The sequence below is a fragment of the Gavia stellata genome, chromosome 4 (assembly GCF_030936135.1).
Source record: "Gavia stellata isolate bGavSte3 chromosome 4, bGavSte3.hap2, whole genome shotgun sequence".
Taxonomy (NCBI): Eukaryota; Metazoa; Chordata; class Aves; order Gaviiformes; family Gaviidae; genus Gavia; species Gavia stellata.
Genome location: NC_082597.1, coordinates 76,384,022 through 76,400,322, shown reverse-complemented (window position 1 = coordinate 76,400,322; position 16,301 = coordinate 76,384,022). Strand labels below are relative to the sequence as shown.

Sequence of the window (16,301 nt, the reverse complement as noted above, 5' to 3'; positions counted from 1 at the left end):
TTGTATAATAAAGTTAACAAAAATATTCAAATATTAAAAAAAAAAGCCAGCTGGCACTGCCAACTAATTCCTGTAGTAGTCTTAGAAATCCTAATCCTGTAGAATTTCCTTGTGAAATTGATGCGCACCAGAGTCAATGTATTGATAACTAACGCCAAGCAGGTCTGGTGATGCAGCTACCTGAGGTTTGTATTTTTATTTCTTTTGTAGGTTTCTGTTTTGTTTCACAATTTCCCAGCTTTCATGTAGGAAGGGATCGAGCCACGCTGTGTGAGCCCTTCAAACCTCTTGTAAGTATAATTGAGGAAAACCCAGTCTTTGGATTTGTAGTCAGGTTCCGTTGTGTTTGGCACTAGAATTCAGAAACAAAAGTAAAAACAAAACAGAACAATTAAAAACAGTGGTGCTTCTGAGAGGACTTTTCACAGAGCACTGACATAAACAGTCCTGAACTCTTATTTCCTGCATAACCTCTTATTTCCCTAGTCAGCAGAAATTCCTTGAAGAAATCCTGTTTCTAATGCGGTCAATTGCCTTTTGTCAATGGTCTGGGAAGAGCTACAATTTCAGCAAATATCTCTGAAGCAGAAAAAGGTTTGGTTTTGTTTGGGTTTTAGTTTATTTTTAGTATGTCTACACACCCTAACAGGCTCCCATACCTTGACAGGAACCTCTAAAACATCCACAGGATATATAATTACGAAAAACATAACATTTAGGATGCTCCACGCACAACAAACGCCTGTATCCATATCGTGTTACCCTCACCGCAAATAGAAGAAAAAGATATATCCAAGTTCTCCTGAGAGAACTACACATACCATGCATGTACTACTCTTCTAGGACTTCCTCCCTGCTTACAGCTTCAGCGAGGCTTGTACAGCCTCCTTTTATTTTATCAACAGCCCGCATGGCTGGCGTGCTGCACTTGGACATTCACTGCAGTGGGCTTCTATACTTTAGCTCTCTGGTTGCTGCTTTTAGAGTTCTATAACAATATTTTCAACTCAAAATGCCAAAACCACCAACATCAAAGTTCATATTTAGGTATCTAGCTGTACAATAACATTTTAAGTGATAGAGTATGTCTGAAATGCCAAAACCAATACAAATGTACTTGGCATTACCCAAATATGGACTTAAATAACTAACTTAGGCACTGGAGATTGATTGCTTTTGCATTAAAAAGGACAAACTTCTTTGCCATTCAATAAAAGCTATTTCAGAAAAACCTCAAAACAAGCAGCTTTTTGATAATTCCTATGGTTATTAGCATATCTACACTTATTGTCATCCATTAGTCATTGTTATATATCTGCCTATCTGTAAGCCATTAATAATTCATTGAAAACAGTGGGGGCTGGGAGAATTTGGCATGTCAGAGAATCCAGCCTTTTATGTACTAGAATTTCCTACTACTTGCCAAAAGAAATTAACAATTAAAAAACCCTAAATAATTTGTAGAGCCACTCAGGTTCATAAATCACTATGTTAAATAATTACCTGTTCAAAAATTTTTGCCCACAAATATGTGAACATTTTGTTTGGCATGAAACTCAAAAGTCATTAAACATCAAAATGCAAATCAGTGGATAATGTTTTACCAGAATTTGGTTAGACAGACTGGATGGTAGAAAACTATACTGTTTTCTGTGCTCGTTATGTATGTAAACCATTTTTACTAATAGATTTAACTGTTAAAATGTGTGGGAGTTTTTTGTTTGTTTTTTTGTTTTGTTTTCCTCCAAAGTTCTAAGGAAGTAGAAGCTATGACAGATTATGGGTTTACATTTATATTTGAAAGAAAGTCCCTAGATCAAGTTTGTTTATTACCTTGATTAAGATACCAGAAAAGTGAATATAGACAACTTTATCATCTGTGGAGTATCCTGGCATGCCCTAGATAGAAATTTGGCATTTACAATCATAGTCTCACCTGGCTGTAAAATATCAGATTCAGGAAATTCATCGAAGTTAGAAGTATCATCAATACTTTTGATTTCTATAGGGATTGCAGCTGGTCTTTCCCTGCAGATAGAAATAAATGCCAGAATAGTGAATATTAGGAAAAGATATCTTAAGTTCTAGTTATGTTAAACATAGCTTTTTACAGTTACAACATCCCTTTAATTTAAAGCACGAAGGTTCCACTGAGTCTATTAGAGATGTATCTGACTCGCCTGTTTTCTGACATGGGGAGAGATTTATTGGTTTCCTATCTACCACTAGTATCTTCTTGGCAAGAGAAAACATAATTTTCCCATTAACTGAAACAGCATTCCACACTTATCTGCCATACAGCTATCACTACAATCTTGGTTGTCACCAAGAACCACTGTGGTTACCTTCATTTCATAAACCCAGCCGAGCAGGATTTTACTTGCAGTTGGAGCCATCAGACATGTTGCTTTACAATTCCAGCGCCCATCAGCCTGGACCTCATCCAAATATCTTTCTGCCGTAGCTCCTATTTCTGACACTCAGTTGCCAGTATCTCTCATCCAAAATGAGTTGGCTCTGACATGTTACTGCTTTATTAGCTCAACAATTAGGCAACCCTTTAAGAAGTTTTAAGGTGGCTTTCAAAGTTGCTCAAGTGATCCGTCCCACGAAAGCATTCAAGCTGGAACATGGCACTATGGGAAAGTCATTAATTTACAACTGTAAACTTATTACGGTTGTAATTACTACAATTGCAATTAAATCCACTTCTGGGTGGAATGGGGAAACCCATTTTGCCAGGTTGCCAAATGCGGCATGAACAGATATGTCACTGCTCTTGCTGCTTATTAATGCCTCCCACACTGAAAAGATAAGTTAAATGAGGCTTTCTCCACCAGAGGATATGAGAAGTACAAGAGCTGGACAATCACATGCCCACAGTACAGATTTTCACTTAGAGAAGTACAGTATTACTGGTAGAGCAGACTACCTCAAACCTTAAAAAGGGCTGAGCAGCAGTTATTATTTCGGCTGAAAATGTCTGTGGTCCTAAAGTCTGCTCTTAATGTGTTACCGCTTTGGGTATGTGCAGATGTAACTCAGCATCTGCATGCCCAAGCTCAGGCTGGAACTGGTACGGCTGCTTTGGCTGGGCGCTCTACCCAGGCTTGGCCCAGCAGAATTTGGCCACAGAGGCTGCCACTCCAAGGTGAGTCAGTGCCTCTGCCCAGTGCTCTGTAGACATACCGGTTCACTCAGGTGTAGTATCTGCAGCATGCAGTAAAGACATGCCCTGCGTTTCCTCCTACTTGCTGCCTCTCCTCTTCATTCATCTATTTCCCCTGCATTTTTGGAATAGACTTTGCTTTTCTCGTGCTCCTATTACAAAAAAAGTAAATCATAGCAATAGCTGCAGAGCCCATTACTACTGGAAAAAGAGCTCTCTGCTGATATCAGAGCATAGATCAGGAATAACACAGCCACCCTACCACAATTTCTCTCCATCCTGGGCACTCTGGGGCAATCTGAGGCATCCCAAGACAGTTAAACTCTGATCAGATCTATGAATATCAGCAAGGCCTGAAAACCTTTGCCGTCACCCACCTACTGCCAGTAGCTGCCTTTCAAAATAAAAAAGAAATTGGAAATCATTATCCTTGACATCATAGTACATGAGATTCTTGCTTTCATGGCTTTTATTCTCTCTATAAAATATGTGTGTGTGTGTGTATAAATATATATACCTGATATGCCCCCAGTCCACTCCTTCAAAAAATGGATGACTTTTTATTTCCTCAACTCCATTACTACCAATTCTATTTTCCGAGTCAATACAAAACCTGAAAAAGTGGAAAAAATAAAGGGAATGTTACAATAAATTCAGACAGAAGCAACAGCAAATAAAACTGCTGTGGTATCCTGTACCAGGAATTTTAGGAAGTTTTTTCAAATTGCTCCATCATTTGGGGTAACACAAAAGCAGCCCGTTCCATCTAGGAGGGAGGGAAATAGTAGAAGCAAAATATTAAGAGTCCCAAACCAAAAAGCTATGATGACAGTAACTTACACCTTTTCGAAACTGTTGCATCCCATCTCTAAGGTTTGTGAAAAGTTGCTGCAAGTTCTAGCTCTGTAAGATTAGTTTGGAATGGAGACTTAAGTCCCTTCCACTGAAAACTCCTCTGCATGTTCTCAACTATTTAAAATCCATGTTTCGAAGTCAAACTAGCAGGAACAGATACACTTAGTGAAATAGAACTACTCTCTGATGTCACATTTGGGAACTAAAATGAGCCAGACACATTCAAAACACTCCGTGTCCCTATTCTCCCCATCACGCCCTCTTCCCTCTTCTTAGAGGTCCAAGTGCTGGTGGTACAAAGACCCAAGGCCTATTTCTGATATGGCCCAACTGCATAACCTGAGCTCAGACTCCAGAAGAAATTATCAATTTATGAGAAGCAGCTGTGAGAAAGTCCATAGAGCCAAGTAAGAAGAAAAAGGTGAAACTGGAGACAGAGGGAGGATTGTTGAGATGGGGACTGTTACCTGCTCAAGTAGGCAGGAGTCAAAACACCAACAAGGAAAAGTATAAAATCCTAAAGAAACACAACAGGAGGCGGAAGCTCTCTGACAGCAACTCAGTGACATCAGGGATTTGTTCCAGGGAGCAGCAGAGGCTGACCCTTCTCTGGACAGACACCTGCCTGGACCAGTGCCTAGCTGGCTGGAAAAGACTTCGAAGTATCTCATCAAGGAGATGGTGAGCATACCAATGCTTAACCTAGGAGTTCATTAAATCCTAGGTATCTTTTGTATGTGTTAGCAAAAGATATAACTGCTTTGTATTTTTACACTGTCCTTACAGTCTCTTTGATGATGGCAAAAGGTGTCAACAGTGACGCAAAGAGAGAGGTTTACAGTAACAGGAAAAAAAGCCCATGTCAAACAAAAAGCTTGGCCTTGCCAAGTGTGGAGTCACCTGATGACCTCCTGGAACTGGGGAGCACTTGGTTGTGTGGGGATTTGGGCCTCCTGTTTCTCTAAAAAAAGTCAGCTGGCCTTTGTTAAATGAAATCCTGTTTGCCTAGATGAGCAAAGCCTCTGGTTGTTCATGTAGTTATCCTGAACTCATGATCTCTCCACATGATCACATCATCCAGGTTTGCAAGGCACTTTTCACATCAATACACTGCAATACAAAAAGGTCACCTTCTCACTAGTTAGTGAAGTTTTCAGCAGGTAATTTAGTAACATAGCAAGTTCGGCTATAAACTGTCTCCAATTATAGACTGTAATGTTCTTTTACTTGTAGTTGAGTGTCACTTGGGAAAAAAAAAAAATACCATTTGCTTATATTTCTACTGCAGCCCAGACAGTTGGTTGATGCCAAGTACTAGTAACAGACCTCAAACCTTGTAACAACGGTTAGCCAGACCAGGTCTCAGGATTTATCAGGCTTTGTCTGAACTTGAGCTTATTTTAGTTTAGTTTTATCTGTATCCATAAAAATAAAGAAACTTCAGCTTTGTCTGCAACTTCCTTTAAGTTGAAATGTACGTTGTCTAACTTGTCCAAGCTGTAACGGGCAAAGTACCCAATGGCCAGGTGTTTGTTGCCTAACCTGCTCTTTTGACCTCATTTTAGTAAATTGTCTATAACTGAAGATGTTTTACCCTAATTTAAATCCTTCCATATATGGAAAAAAACTAAGAAATTCAAGTAGTCATTGTATGAGTAAATTCATGAGCAAGACATGTTAACAAATAAATTGCCTGAAATGTCTAAAAACGCTCCAAACACAGCCAAGACTGAGGAGGAAGAAATCCTCAGCAGCAACACTGTACTCTCTCCAGCAAAGAACTTAGGCTACTGACAACACCCAGGAGAGGTTAAGCAGAACACTAGAGAAATAGATACTGAAAAACATAATAAAACTGTTATACAGAAATTTATTAACGAGGATTAGCAATAATTAAATAATTTGAACTGTTAGCATCACCGTAACTGGATTAAGAATAACTGTTTGTTGTATTTGTTATGTTTGTTGTATGCTACTGGAGCACTGCTTGGACTAATAATAAATTCTAGTTCTTGGCTCTGCCTATGAAGTATGTTCCCCCTTTTGCCTGTAACAAAATTGTGTAAGCTTGTAATACTATCTTGGGGGGGGGGGGGGGCAAGGGGGAGGGAGGGGAATCAAATCCAAAAACCACATTCCCCCCCTCCCCTCCTCAAACCTCCCAGGACAAGAGAGTATTTCTGCCTGACCTTGACACCAAAATCCCTCGCAAAAAAACTAATGCAACGGAAACTGAATGGATTAAGAACTGTCATTTTGAAAAAAGTGAGCAAATCCAAAACATCCACAGATTCCTGTTCAGCGCATTAAATGCTGGCAAGCGGTTATTTTCTAGTTCCAACGGAGAAGAGAAAAATTGTGTTAATCACTTTTTTCCCTTTTTCTTTTTTCAGTCTGCTCTGTTTCTCCTGATGCCGTGGTACAAATCAAGACCAGTACAGCTTATTCCTTCATGTAAAATAAATGGCAAAGGGAAAAAGACTAAAAAAACCCCAATCCATTAAGGATGATGACACAGAAGAAAACGAATTTCCCTCCAATCTAAAGCTTCCTTCATGCAGAACAGAAAGTTAACCTAATGGAAGATGACTACGTGTGGGTGAGTGGCCAGAAGTGGGCTTTTATTACTGACCTTAGAATTAAATCCTTTGCTTTCTCTGAAATGGGCACCTCTGGAGGAAATACCAATGTTTCTTTCCAGTTCATAACTTTCCTATAAGTCTCTTGCGGTGTTTCTGAGCAGAAAGGTGGATATCCTGCACAAACAAACAGAAAAATTAACACGCTTTTCCCAGAAGAGGAAAGTGACCTGGGCCTCTGCTTTTGCCACTACAGCTCCCAAATCTAACAAGTAGTACTAGCCAAAAGTTTTCTCTTTTGTAATGCAACATTAAAGGTTATTTTGTTACTTCCAAGTAACAACTTCCAAGACTGAACCTCAAAGATGTTTACTAACGAACAGTTACTCACTGAAACAACTAATCATCTCTTGCTGTCGTCTTAGAAAGGTGGGAGGACTTCGAAGTTTTCTGGAAGCTGAATTTGGGGCTTACTTCAGGTAGAACTGAATGAAACTCTGGTACCTCCACTATGCAGGGGACCAGACTTGGTGAACTAATGGACCCTGTCACCTTTGAACCCTTCGAATGATTCTTAAGTTGGGGTCTTTAACATACCTATTAGCATTTCATACATAATCACTCCCAAAGACCACCAGTCACACAGCTTGTTGTACCCAGTCTGCATAAATACTTCTGGTGCAATATAGTCTGGGGTTCCAACAGTAGAATATGCCTGGAAAAAAAGAATAAACTCTTTAAAAAATAAATACTACGTTTATACACTTTGCAAAACCTTTTTCTGGGGATTCACATATAGGATCTTGTTATTTTGATGGACAACAATGCTTAATTTGGGATTTTAGATACTGGGAATTCACAAGAACATTCTTTTACATGAGTAAGCACAGAGAACCTTGAAAGTGAATGGAAGTCATCCTCCTAAATGTGACGAAAACATAGATTGTTCCCACTGCAATATCAGAAGGTCATCTTAGCTAAAGTTCCAGGTAGCTGCATTACTAATATACCCAAGAAGTTCTGTTGTTGTTTTGGTTGTTTTTTTCCCTTTTTAAAAAAAGGGATAACCAGTGGTAGATTCCCACGCGTGACACTCGTGATACACTAGCTGTTCCATGTATTACCTTGTCTTTATTGCAAAATTAATTTGAGCTCTTAATGGACCCAGGTTCCATCCTTTTAGCCTTTTAAATGTGCAGCCTAGATGATTCTTTGATTCTGGCTAATGAGTAAATCTTGAGCTATTTGGGAATTTCTCTTTACTGATGAAAATTTTGCATGGGGACGGGGTGGGGGGAGAAAAAATACAAAACACAATCAAAAAGCCCACAAAACCAAAAAAGTCCACTAAAGCTTTGCCAGAAAAATCTTCTGTTTTCATTTGTCTGACCAGAAACAAAATACTTCCTTTTATTGAATAGAGCAGAGACATTTAGTTTTGAACCAATGGAAAACCAAGAATATGACTCCTTTTCAAATAGCGTTGATACAAGTTGTCATTTTGGCCTTTTATTCTCTCTGTTGGACAGTCTCCTGATTCATCTAGCTTCACCACACAGTTCTGCCACGTCAGTGTTTACTGACCTGGAATGTAGTCTTTTCAGGGATCTAACTCCAAGCAAGAGTAAGGGTGTGAAATACAGCCCCTATGAGGCAACATGATTGCAGTGTAATCTCATATCTCACAAGGAAAGAAAAAAACAACCCAAAAGCTTTCTGGGAATACTGCAGCATATCACTTTTTAAACAGAGTGTGCAAAATAAAAAGTTCCAAAATTTGAAAACTGAGGTTTTTGCAACCTCTGTTTGGTGAAAAAAATCACAAGCAGGGCTGAAATTCTGAAATCCCATAGCAGACAGATACTTTCCTTTAATTCAGTTAATGCCAGAACTCCCTGTATTACGTGACCACTCTTCATTTTAAACCCAGGCTGCAGCACTCCAGTGCCAATACCCTCCACTGCCTTTCCATCATATTCCCATTCAGCAGAAGGACAAACAAGTTTTCCCCACAATTCTCTGAAAAAAGAACCACGCAGCTACACATCTTCTTGGGACACTGAACTGCAGGAATTGAACCCAGGAATTCACACACAGTGTCAATACCAAGTCAGTCTAGGAGATAAACTCAAGATACAGCTTTGCTAAGCAGTTGCTGACACCTGAGGTTAGTTAGTCCAGATGCTCCAAAGGGAAACAAAGGCATAGAGAAGAGCAGGGCCTTGCTAGTCACAGTTCTGAAAACAGACAGACAAAGCAACCCTGATCTCTGAGCTATTCCACGGCCGGAATCACTAGACGACCTTCTTTTGAGTTATTTGCAATTTTGGGAGCTTGAAGAGAACAACATCTGTAAGGGATGAGGGCCTTTCAGTTTTTAAAACCCAGTAGCATTAATACCGAGTTTTTATTTAACATTTTCTGTAAGTAGCTTAAAAGAAGGAAAAATTATACATAATTTTATTAACTCACCAGCTGTCGCCTGTTCTTCTTCCATGTTTCTGCTTTTCTCTTTGAGTTCATATTCTGAAATGCTAATTTACAAAATAGCTATTAGATAATAAACACATTTGTGAGAATTAAAAGATTGATAACATTCTGTTTTCAAAGAATAACTATTTTGTATCTTTAGAATGCTTTAGTCTAGAAACAAATAATTGATTGTAACTGGAGATGGGAAAATGAATAACTACTGTCTGATTCACAGTTGAAACTCAGGTAAGTAGGACATCTGATCAGCAATTCTAAATTGGAACTTGCTAAAAGTTTTACAGATTGATCCAAGATCAGCAGCACTTATTGTTGCAGCTGGCAACGTATATTCAGATGCAGGCAATGTTTTTTTAAGCAAAAAGTGAAGAATCCGAGAAGAACTGCAGAGGAATTTTACATTTGTAGAATAAAATACTAACGTGGATGTGTCACCAAGGCATGTTGATGAACACCTTTACTCTTATGAAAAGCTTCATGAGATTGTCACTGACTTCAGTAAGTCAGCACATGAAACCTATGTCCCTTCTGAAAGAGTGTTTCTGTGGCTTCGCTAACATTGTATGAGAAATACATTAAAATATAGATACATTACATTATGTGTATCTGTGTGCAAAAATACATTAACACTGCAGAAATCCTAATTTCTTTCTTGTGAAATGCTTCCATGTCCTGGGAACATGCATTTCCAGTTTTCCAAGTAAATGCAATCAGCCTGACCAATCTTGCTTAACTCAACAGAAATAAATTATGTTGTGCCATAGCTGCAGCTCAAAACTATTTAAATATTTAACTAGGACACCTTATACTTACAGAAGTCACTTGGTGGGTTGTGTGTAAGGTTCCTGTAGAACTCTGTTCTGTGAGCTTTCTTTAAACCTGTGCATAGCCCAAAATCAGACAGTTTTACATGACCCTAAAAAAAAAAAATCAGAGAAGATAAAAACCTAATTTAGAAAGATAGTGCTCAAAAAAGAAAAGTTTTAATAACTCCACTTGCCTTCTCAGGCCATCATGGACTTGCACAGGACCACCTAATCTAGGACAAGTAGGCAAATGATGACAGAATCTTGGTGTATTGCGAGAGTGTGTTTTCTCTCAAAAGGGTTATTGCCCCCCAGGAATGGTTACATCTACAATTCTGCAACAGCTGAGGGCAGATAGTTTGCCTGTTTTTTGTTTTGAACTGGATACCACTGAGAGTGAGAAAGCCTCCAGGACAAAATTCCTTTGTTCTGTTTTGATGGTAACTTATTTTTAATCAGGTTTCCAGACATTAATGCTAGATGGTCTACAGATTTGTGTATGATGCTTACTGGGTCCGTTTCATGGCTTGCTTTAGTCAGTCTAACAGACAGAGTGTTTCCACTGGTGAGCAGGTAATAAAACAAATGAGATAACGGCAGGAATTGAACTGATTATTTAGCATTGTCTGAATGTTTAATGCTTTCATTCACCTTGAAGTAACTAAGTGTTTCAGTTTTTAATGTGTATGAATGTGAGCACGTGGACACCCTAAGTGGATCTTCTCACTCAAAAGGCTTTCCTTAAAAGCATTAAAAGGTTTAAAAGGCTTTCCTTAAAAGCCTTATAAGGGTTAAAAGCCTTTCCAACAAAAAACAAGGGCAGTTTTGCATTGTTTAAGTATACTAGTGTTCTACAAGGAAAAGGTAATGACCACTTTCTGCCTTTACTCCAGCTAGTTTAAAATCACTGGTGTGGCACTACTGGTTCCCACTGATTAGCACCACTATAAATGGCATTAATCTGCAGACTGAGATGTTTAAAGCATAAGCAGTTTACGTGCACATTACATGCCTTAGCATCCAGCAGAAGGTTATCTGGTTTAATATCTCTGTGGATGAATCCCAGCTGGTGAATAGCATCTATGGCCAGCACAGTTTCAGAAATATAAAACTGTGTCTCCTCTTCTGATAAGGTGTCTTTCTTCATTAGTAAGGTCATCATGTCACCTAATCAAAGACCAGAAAACACAGTTTAGAAATCAGAACATTTTAATCACAAGACTAATTCTGTGTGAAACCCCAGTAGAATCCAAATTTAACCTTGTAACTGGCCTTACTGCTACTAATTATAAAACTATTACTGCAAGGACCTACAAACCCAACATACTTTTTTAGTAAACTGGATGTAAAACTGTTGAAAATTCTAAATAGGAATTTTAATTGGATAGCCCAGGAAGATACAGTGAATTTTAATGCATAATACACGTATTGCATGTATTTACTAGCTTTGTGTATTCACGTATTTACTAGCTTCAGCAGTAAAAAGCAGAACATGGGATCAGAATAAGTATCTAATCCAAGCCTATTTTAACACCCCTCCATAACCTTGCTCCTTTCCCCTAGAAATCAGGAGTGGTAACATTACTGGGACTTCACTTAAAACAACATTAATTTTTTTTTTATTATAACAAATTACACAGCACGCTTGTTTCTACCATTTTATGAAGCTGACAACAAAAGCTAAGGAAGAAATACTTTTATCACCTAACACCACAACATACAGCTTACCTCCAGGTAAGAACTCCATGATCAGGTAAAGATTTCTTTTATCCTGAAAGCTGTAAAACATTTTCACCACCCAGGCTCCATCCGCTTCAACCAAAATATCTCTTTCTGCTCGGATATGGGCCACCTAAAATTTAAAAAACCCCAAACTATTATTAAAGGACAATTTAAATACTGCAACAAGGAATGCCATATTATATTCCTAGTCCTACAATATTATTTTCATGTTCTTTAATGAAGAAACTATTTTTCATACTCTTTTCGTACTCATTTTTCATAGTTTTTTACTAGATTCTACAAAGTCTTCACAAAATGCCCAGCAGAAACCCACAGAAGTCATCTCAATGTTGATAATCACTGTTCTCACAACTTTACAGAAGCAGTCTCTAGAAACACAAAGCATAGCTCGTTAAGCTGTTTCTGTTTGTTGGAAAGAACTGAAAAAGCTGGTGGAAAAGTGCAATTCCCTTTTTTACTATACCCTAAAATGAAATATGAACATTCAAAAAAATTACAAAGCTGACCATCACAGAGCTTTATATGGTACTGCAAGCTCAGACAAAAATTTAATGTGCAACTCAAGGTGCAAATACTGACAAAATTATTGGAAAATGCCAGAGTTGGTCTTAAAGAATGCAAGAACCAAGAGGTAAAATGGTAGATGCATTATGATTACTGTTACAAGTTACCAGATTTCTCATTACATGTATACAAAGAAACAACACTAGTTGCTACTTCTACACAGATATCTTGCAATTTAAACATGGCAAGATAAACCTGGGGAATCTCCTCTAGCAAGAGTGACAGAGTGCCTAAACTAATTACTTCCTGCAAAACCTAATTCCTTCATTGCTGTGAAAAGAGAGAAATGCCTGATTTACATTACAGTGAACTGATGTCTAGTTTCCAAACGCACATTGTATACACTGCTGATGGTGCGTGAACTCCTTCCAGACGGTACACAGAGACTGCTCCTACGTGTGTATATGCTGAACCCTACTTGAACTGCACAGCAAGTGCCTTGGCCAAGTGGGAACAGGGCTGGGATGAGTTTCAGCTCTTACAGATGATGGCAGGTAGTAATGAACTCAGTGACCAGTATTAAAGCAGTGCAAAGATGGTAAGAGTCTTGGGCTATTTAAGGCAGGGAAGAAAAGGGAAGAGAAGATGGAGCCATTCCTCCAAGTGATGTGCATGAAGCTGGCCCAGAACTGATACGACAACCACTGCTGCTGATGTTGGTCCTGGGCAAGTGAGTTTGGGAATGTCTGACCTTGCTCAGGATATTTCCATCCCAGCTGATGCTTTGGGGGAAAAAAAAAAAAATATGGAGAGCTGCTACCCCATGAATTCACTGGAAACTAAGAGTAAAGGAGATTGGAGGAGAGGTGTATGTTTCACTAGAATGTACACTGATCCTGAAGGAAAATGAAAGACATATGCCTGGAAAAATATTTCTTGACAGCTGTAAGATTTTCATTGTTCATACACCAGAAAGCAACTTCTGGAGAGAAAAATATGTACTGCTCTTCCAGCTTCAAGGGCTACTTCCAATAAGCAGCAAACAGTCTTCTGCGTCTCTTCCCCAATTCTACTGGCCAGGAGCATCTTTACATCTACGGGTTCTTTTCACAGGGTAATGGGTTCTCTCTCTGTAGCAGGCACTCCAACATGGATTTATCTAGCTCTATCCTTGTTAGAAAATATTTCTTTCCACCCCCCACTCCTCAATGTAGCTATAAAATATAATATTAAAACCTTGCTAAAAAAAGCAGCCAGGATATCTCCCAGTGCTAGCAGGCTTGGAAAAAAAAAATTCAAGGAAATGTTAATTTTCTTGTATTTGTGTCCTGTGCTGCTTTCCATTGAACAAACCAGGCAAAGAAAATTACAGCAGATAAACACTCTCCAGGGAAGATTACCATCCCAAACTGAACAGAGAGTGTGAGCTCAGCCTCCTTGCCACATCAGGTTATGAAATGGGGGCAGGGCTTCAACCAGACGGCCACACACATCCTGGCTGCTGTGCAGAACACGCTGCTCCTCTGATTCCCTATATTCAGGGCATGAGCTTGAGAAGACAAAAAGTCTGCACCAGGAAAAAAAATGAAGTACCAGTGCAGGGAAATGTAATACAAGAACAAATGATGGGTAAGGTTTGGATTGGTAAGGAAAAATCCTCTTATCTGCCCTTTCACTTCAGACATCCACAGTTGATTTCTTTGCTTTGTGGTACTAAAGTACTTGCTGTATCCTACCAGGAATTTGCAGTGAATTGTTAACTAAAAAGTAAAAGCAAAGACCAAACCAAGCTAACAAAAACAAAGCAAAGCAAAACAAGACAAGACCCAACAAAAAAGCAAAACAAAGGAAAACAAAGCCAATGAACAATGTAACATCTGTTGGTATCTAACCATCAAAAGAAAACCTCAAATACTCTCAGTTTTTACTTTGGCACAGTATTACTTTTCAAGAAGCATATTCCTTGAAATGGAGTTTTACAGATAAAGTACAGATAAAGATAAGGGAGAAAAAACATAAAAATCTTTGTCACTATTCCAAATTAGTTGTAAATAAAACATTTTTTAAAATGTGTTACATGACCTTATTTCCTAACTTCTACTTCTTACTATACCATTATTGGGCTTTTCAAAGTGGAAAATGTGACCAAATAGTACCTGCCACAAAGAACTTCAGCAATTTTCTAGACACCATAATTTTGAAATCTAGAGGACTTATACAACACAAACCTGCTCTTTCTCCAGCATATCTGCTTTTCTTAGTATCTTCATTGCATAAATATGACCTGTATCCTTCTTCTGTACCAGGCGTACCTATAATGAGAAATATAACCCATTCAATCTTCTCTACCTCAGAAACTAGACCGCAGTGTGAAATCTACTGGAAGTCTCAAAATTGCTGGGCATGGAAAAGTTCTTTTGTTAAACATTTAAAAACACATGGAAAAAAACCCAAATATTTCTACACCATGTACAACACTAACACTAGTGATGAACAGATAGTTTGAAGTAGTCATTGTTTTAGGAAAAGTTAGCAGGCACAGTAAAATCCAGGTAGCTGTGAGATTGTGTACACTAAAATTCAGGAGCAGATACAACTGTGATGTGACACAGGACCGGAAGGATGTTTATGGAGATGAGCTGTGCAACTGCAAATACATCATTTCAGAGGGCCACATAGGCAACATCAGTTTGGGAAACTGGGGGGAACTAAGGGCCTTTCCAGGGGCCTTGAGAAATCGATGCACGTAATTCATTACTGGACTTATCACACTCACACAATTAGTCAAATAGCTATTCTTCTGCAATAAAACTCCCCAACTGGAACTTTTTATTCTGCAATTAAAATGTTTCATTTTAATGTTCAAATCCAGTTTTAATATCATGTTCAAGCAAGAATGCCACAAACCTCCCCAAATGCTCCTCTTCCTATAACTTTCAAAGATTCAAAGTCATCCAAGCCAAGTCTAGTCCTCTTCAGTCGCAGAAACTCTGTTTCTTTGCGAGCATGTTGTGACCTGCGCAGTTTTTTCTAAGGAGATGCATACAGAGAAATTTATAAGTCATTTGACAGTAGAAAGTCAAGATATACAATCTCCCTTCCCGTGAAGTATTCTCTCTCCCATTAGGATTACAGAGAAAATGTAAAAGGAGAAGTCTTTCTGAACTTATCAAAGTATGATCCATGAGCATGGTCTTTTATATAGAGGCCTCAGGCCCAGTTTCACCTTTTTTTGGGGGGTGGGGTGTGTGAGGGTGTTTTGGGCTTTTTTATTACTTAGACATAAAGAAACAGTAATAAAAAAATTAATGAAAACAATCATACTGGTTCAAACAAAGTACATCAGTCCAAAGGCCAGAGTCATTAGCTGAGGCAAGGACTCTTGGTTTTGGCCAGTGTGAAGGATCAATAAAAGCCAAAACTTGCACCCCACCAAAAAGAGTGATGCCAAGCAACAAGGAGCCTAACAGGCAGCAGAGATCCAACTTACGCTATCTATAGCAAAATTCATTTGGTTTATGGCAGGCAAACACTCATATTTGAAAAAAAAAATATCTGTCCAAATCCTGTCATATATTTTGTTCTATAAAAATGTCAATGGGATTCACCCTGAGAGAAGACAAACACCAACCTATGCTCCCTAAGATGCTGAGAAGATCTCAGAGACTTCTAACGAGATCCATCAATCAGGCAACTGCCAGATTTTGTACTAGGATGACAGCATCATTTAAAACCACAAGATGGCATTATGCACCTACACTCGCTTTTCTCTCTTCCCAGAAGTTATGGCAGCCACACAAACTCAGAAATGACTGAAGCACTGTTTCTACTTATTTCCCTGCCCATCTTGAAGGCAGTACAGGCAGCCAGGGTGTGATGGACCTCAGAAAAGCAACTTATTGACCAAAGTTCTGAGAGATGCCAACCAGACAGAGATCCCTCCTCATCTGTATCCAAATGGAGCGAGGGTACACCCAGTTTATTGTTTAAAATCAAGAAAAAAAAAAATTTTTTTCAGCATGTTGCTTTCTACCTACTTCTTCCAAGTGCATCTCACCTTTTTTTCTTGCCAAATATAATGGCAAACAATTTCAATCTTTGAAAACCATGCTATATACTTGCTGCGGCCCTGTGTCTCATCAGGACTAAGGGCGG

The 16,301-nt window shown here is 38.7% G+C and overlaps 1 protein-coding gene across 1 annotated transcript in view; it reads right to left on the bottom strand.

Moving 5' to 3' along the window:
* Positions 1-70: 70 nt before the first annotated feature.
* STK38L (serine/threonine kinase 38 like) overlaps positions 71-16,301 on the bottom strand; it is a 48,208-nt gene continuing 31,977 nt past the window's right edge. Inside the window, exons 4-14 of the mRNA XM_059816617.1 lie at positions 15,054-15,176; positions 14,375-14,458; positions 11,628-11,751; positions 10,912-11,066; positions 9,907-10,009; positions 9,076-9,137; positions 7,201-7,318; positions 6,657-6,780; positions 3,687-3,782; positions 1,937-2,028; positions 71-352 (exon numbers count right to left, since the gene is read on the bottom strand). Coding sequence (XP_059672600.1) covers positions 225-352; positions 1,937-2,028; positions 3,687-3,782; positions 6,657-6,780; positions 7,201-7,318; positions 9,076-9,137; positions 9,907-10,009; positions 10,912-11,066; positions 11,628-11,751; positions 14,375-14,458; positions 15,054-15,176 — 1,209 coding nt within the window. The 3' untranslated portion in view covers positions 71-224. The remainder of the gene's footprint in view (positions 353-1,936; positions 2,029-3,686; positions 3,783-6,656; positions 6,781-7,200; positions 7,319-9,075; positions 9,138-9,906; positions 10,010-10,911; positions 11,067-11,627; positions 11,752-14,374; positions 14,459-15,053; positions 15,177-16,301) is intronic.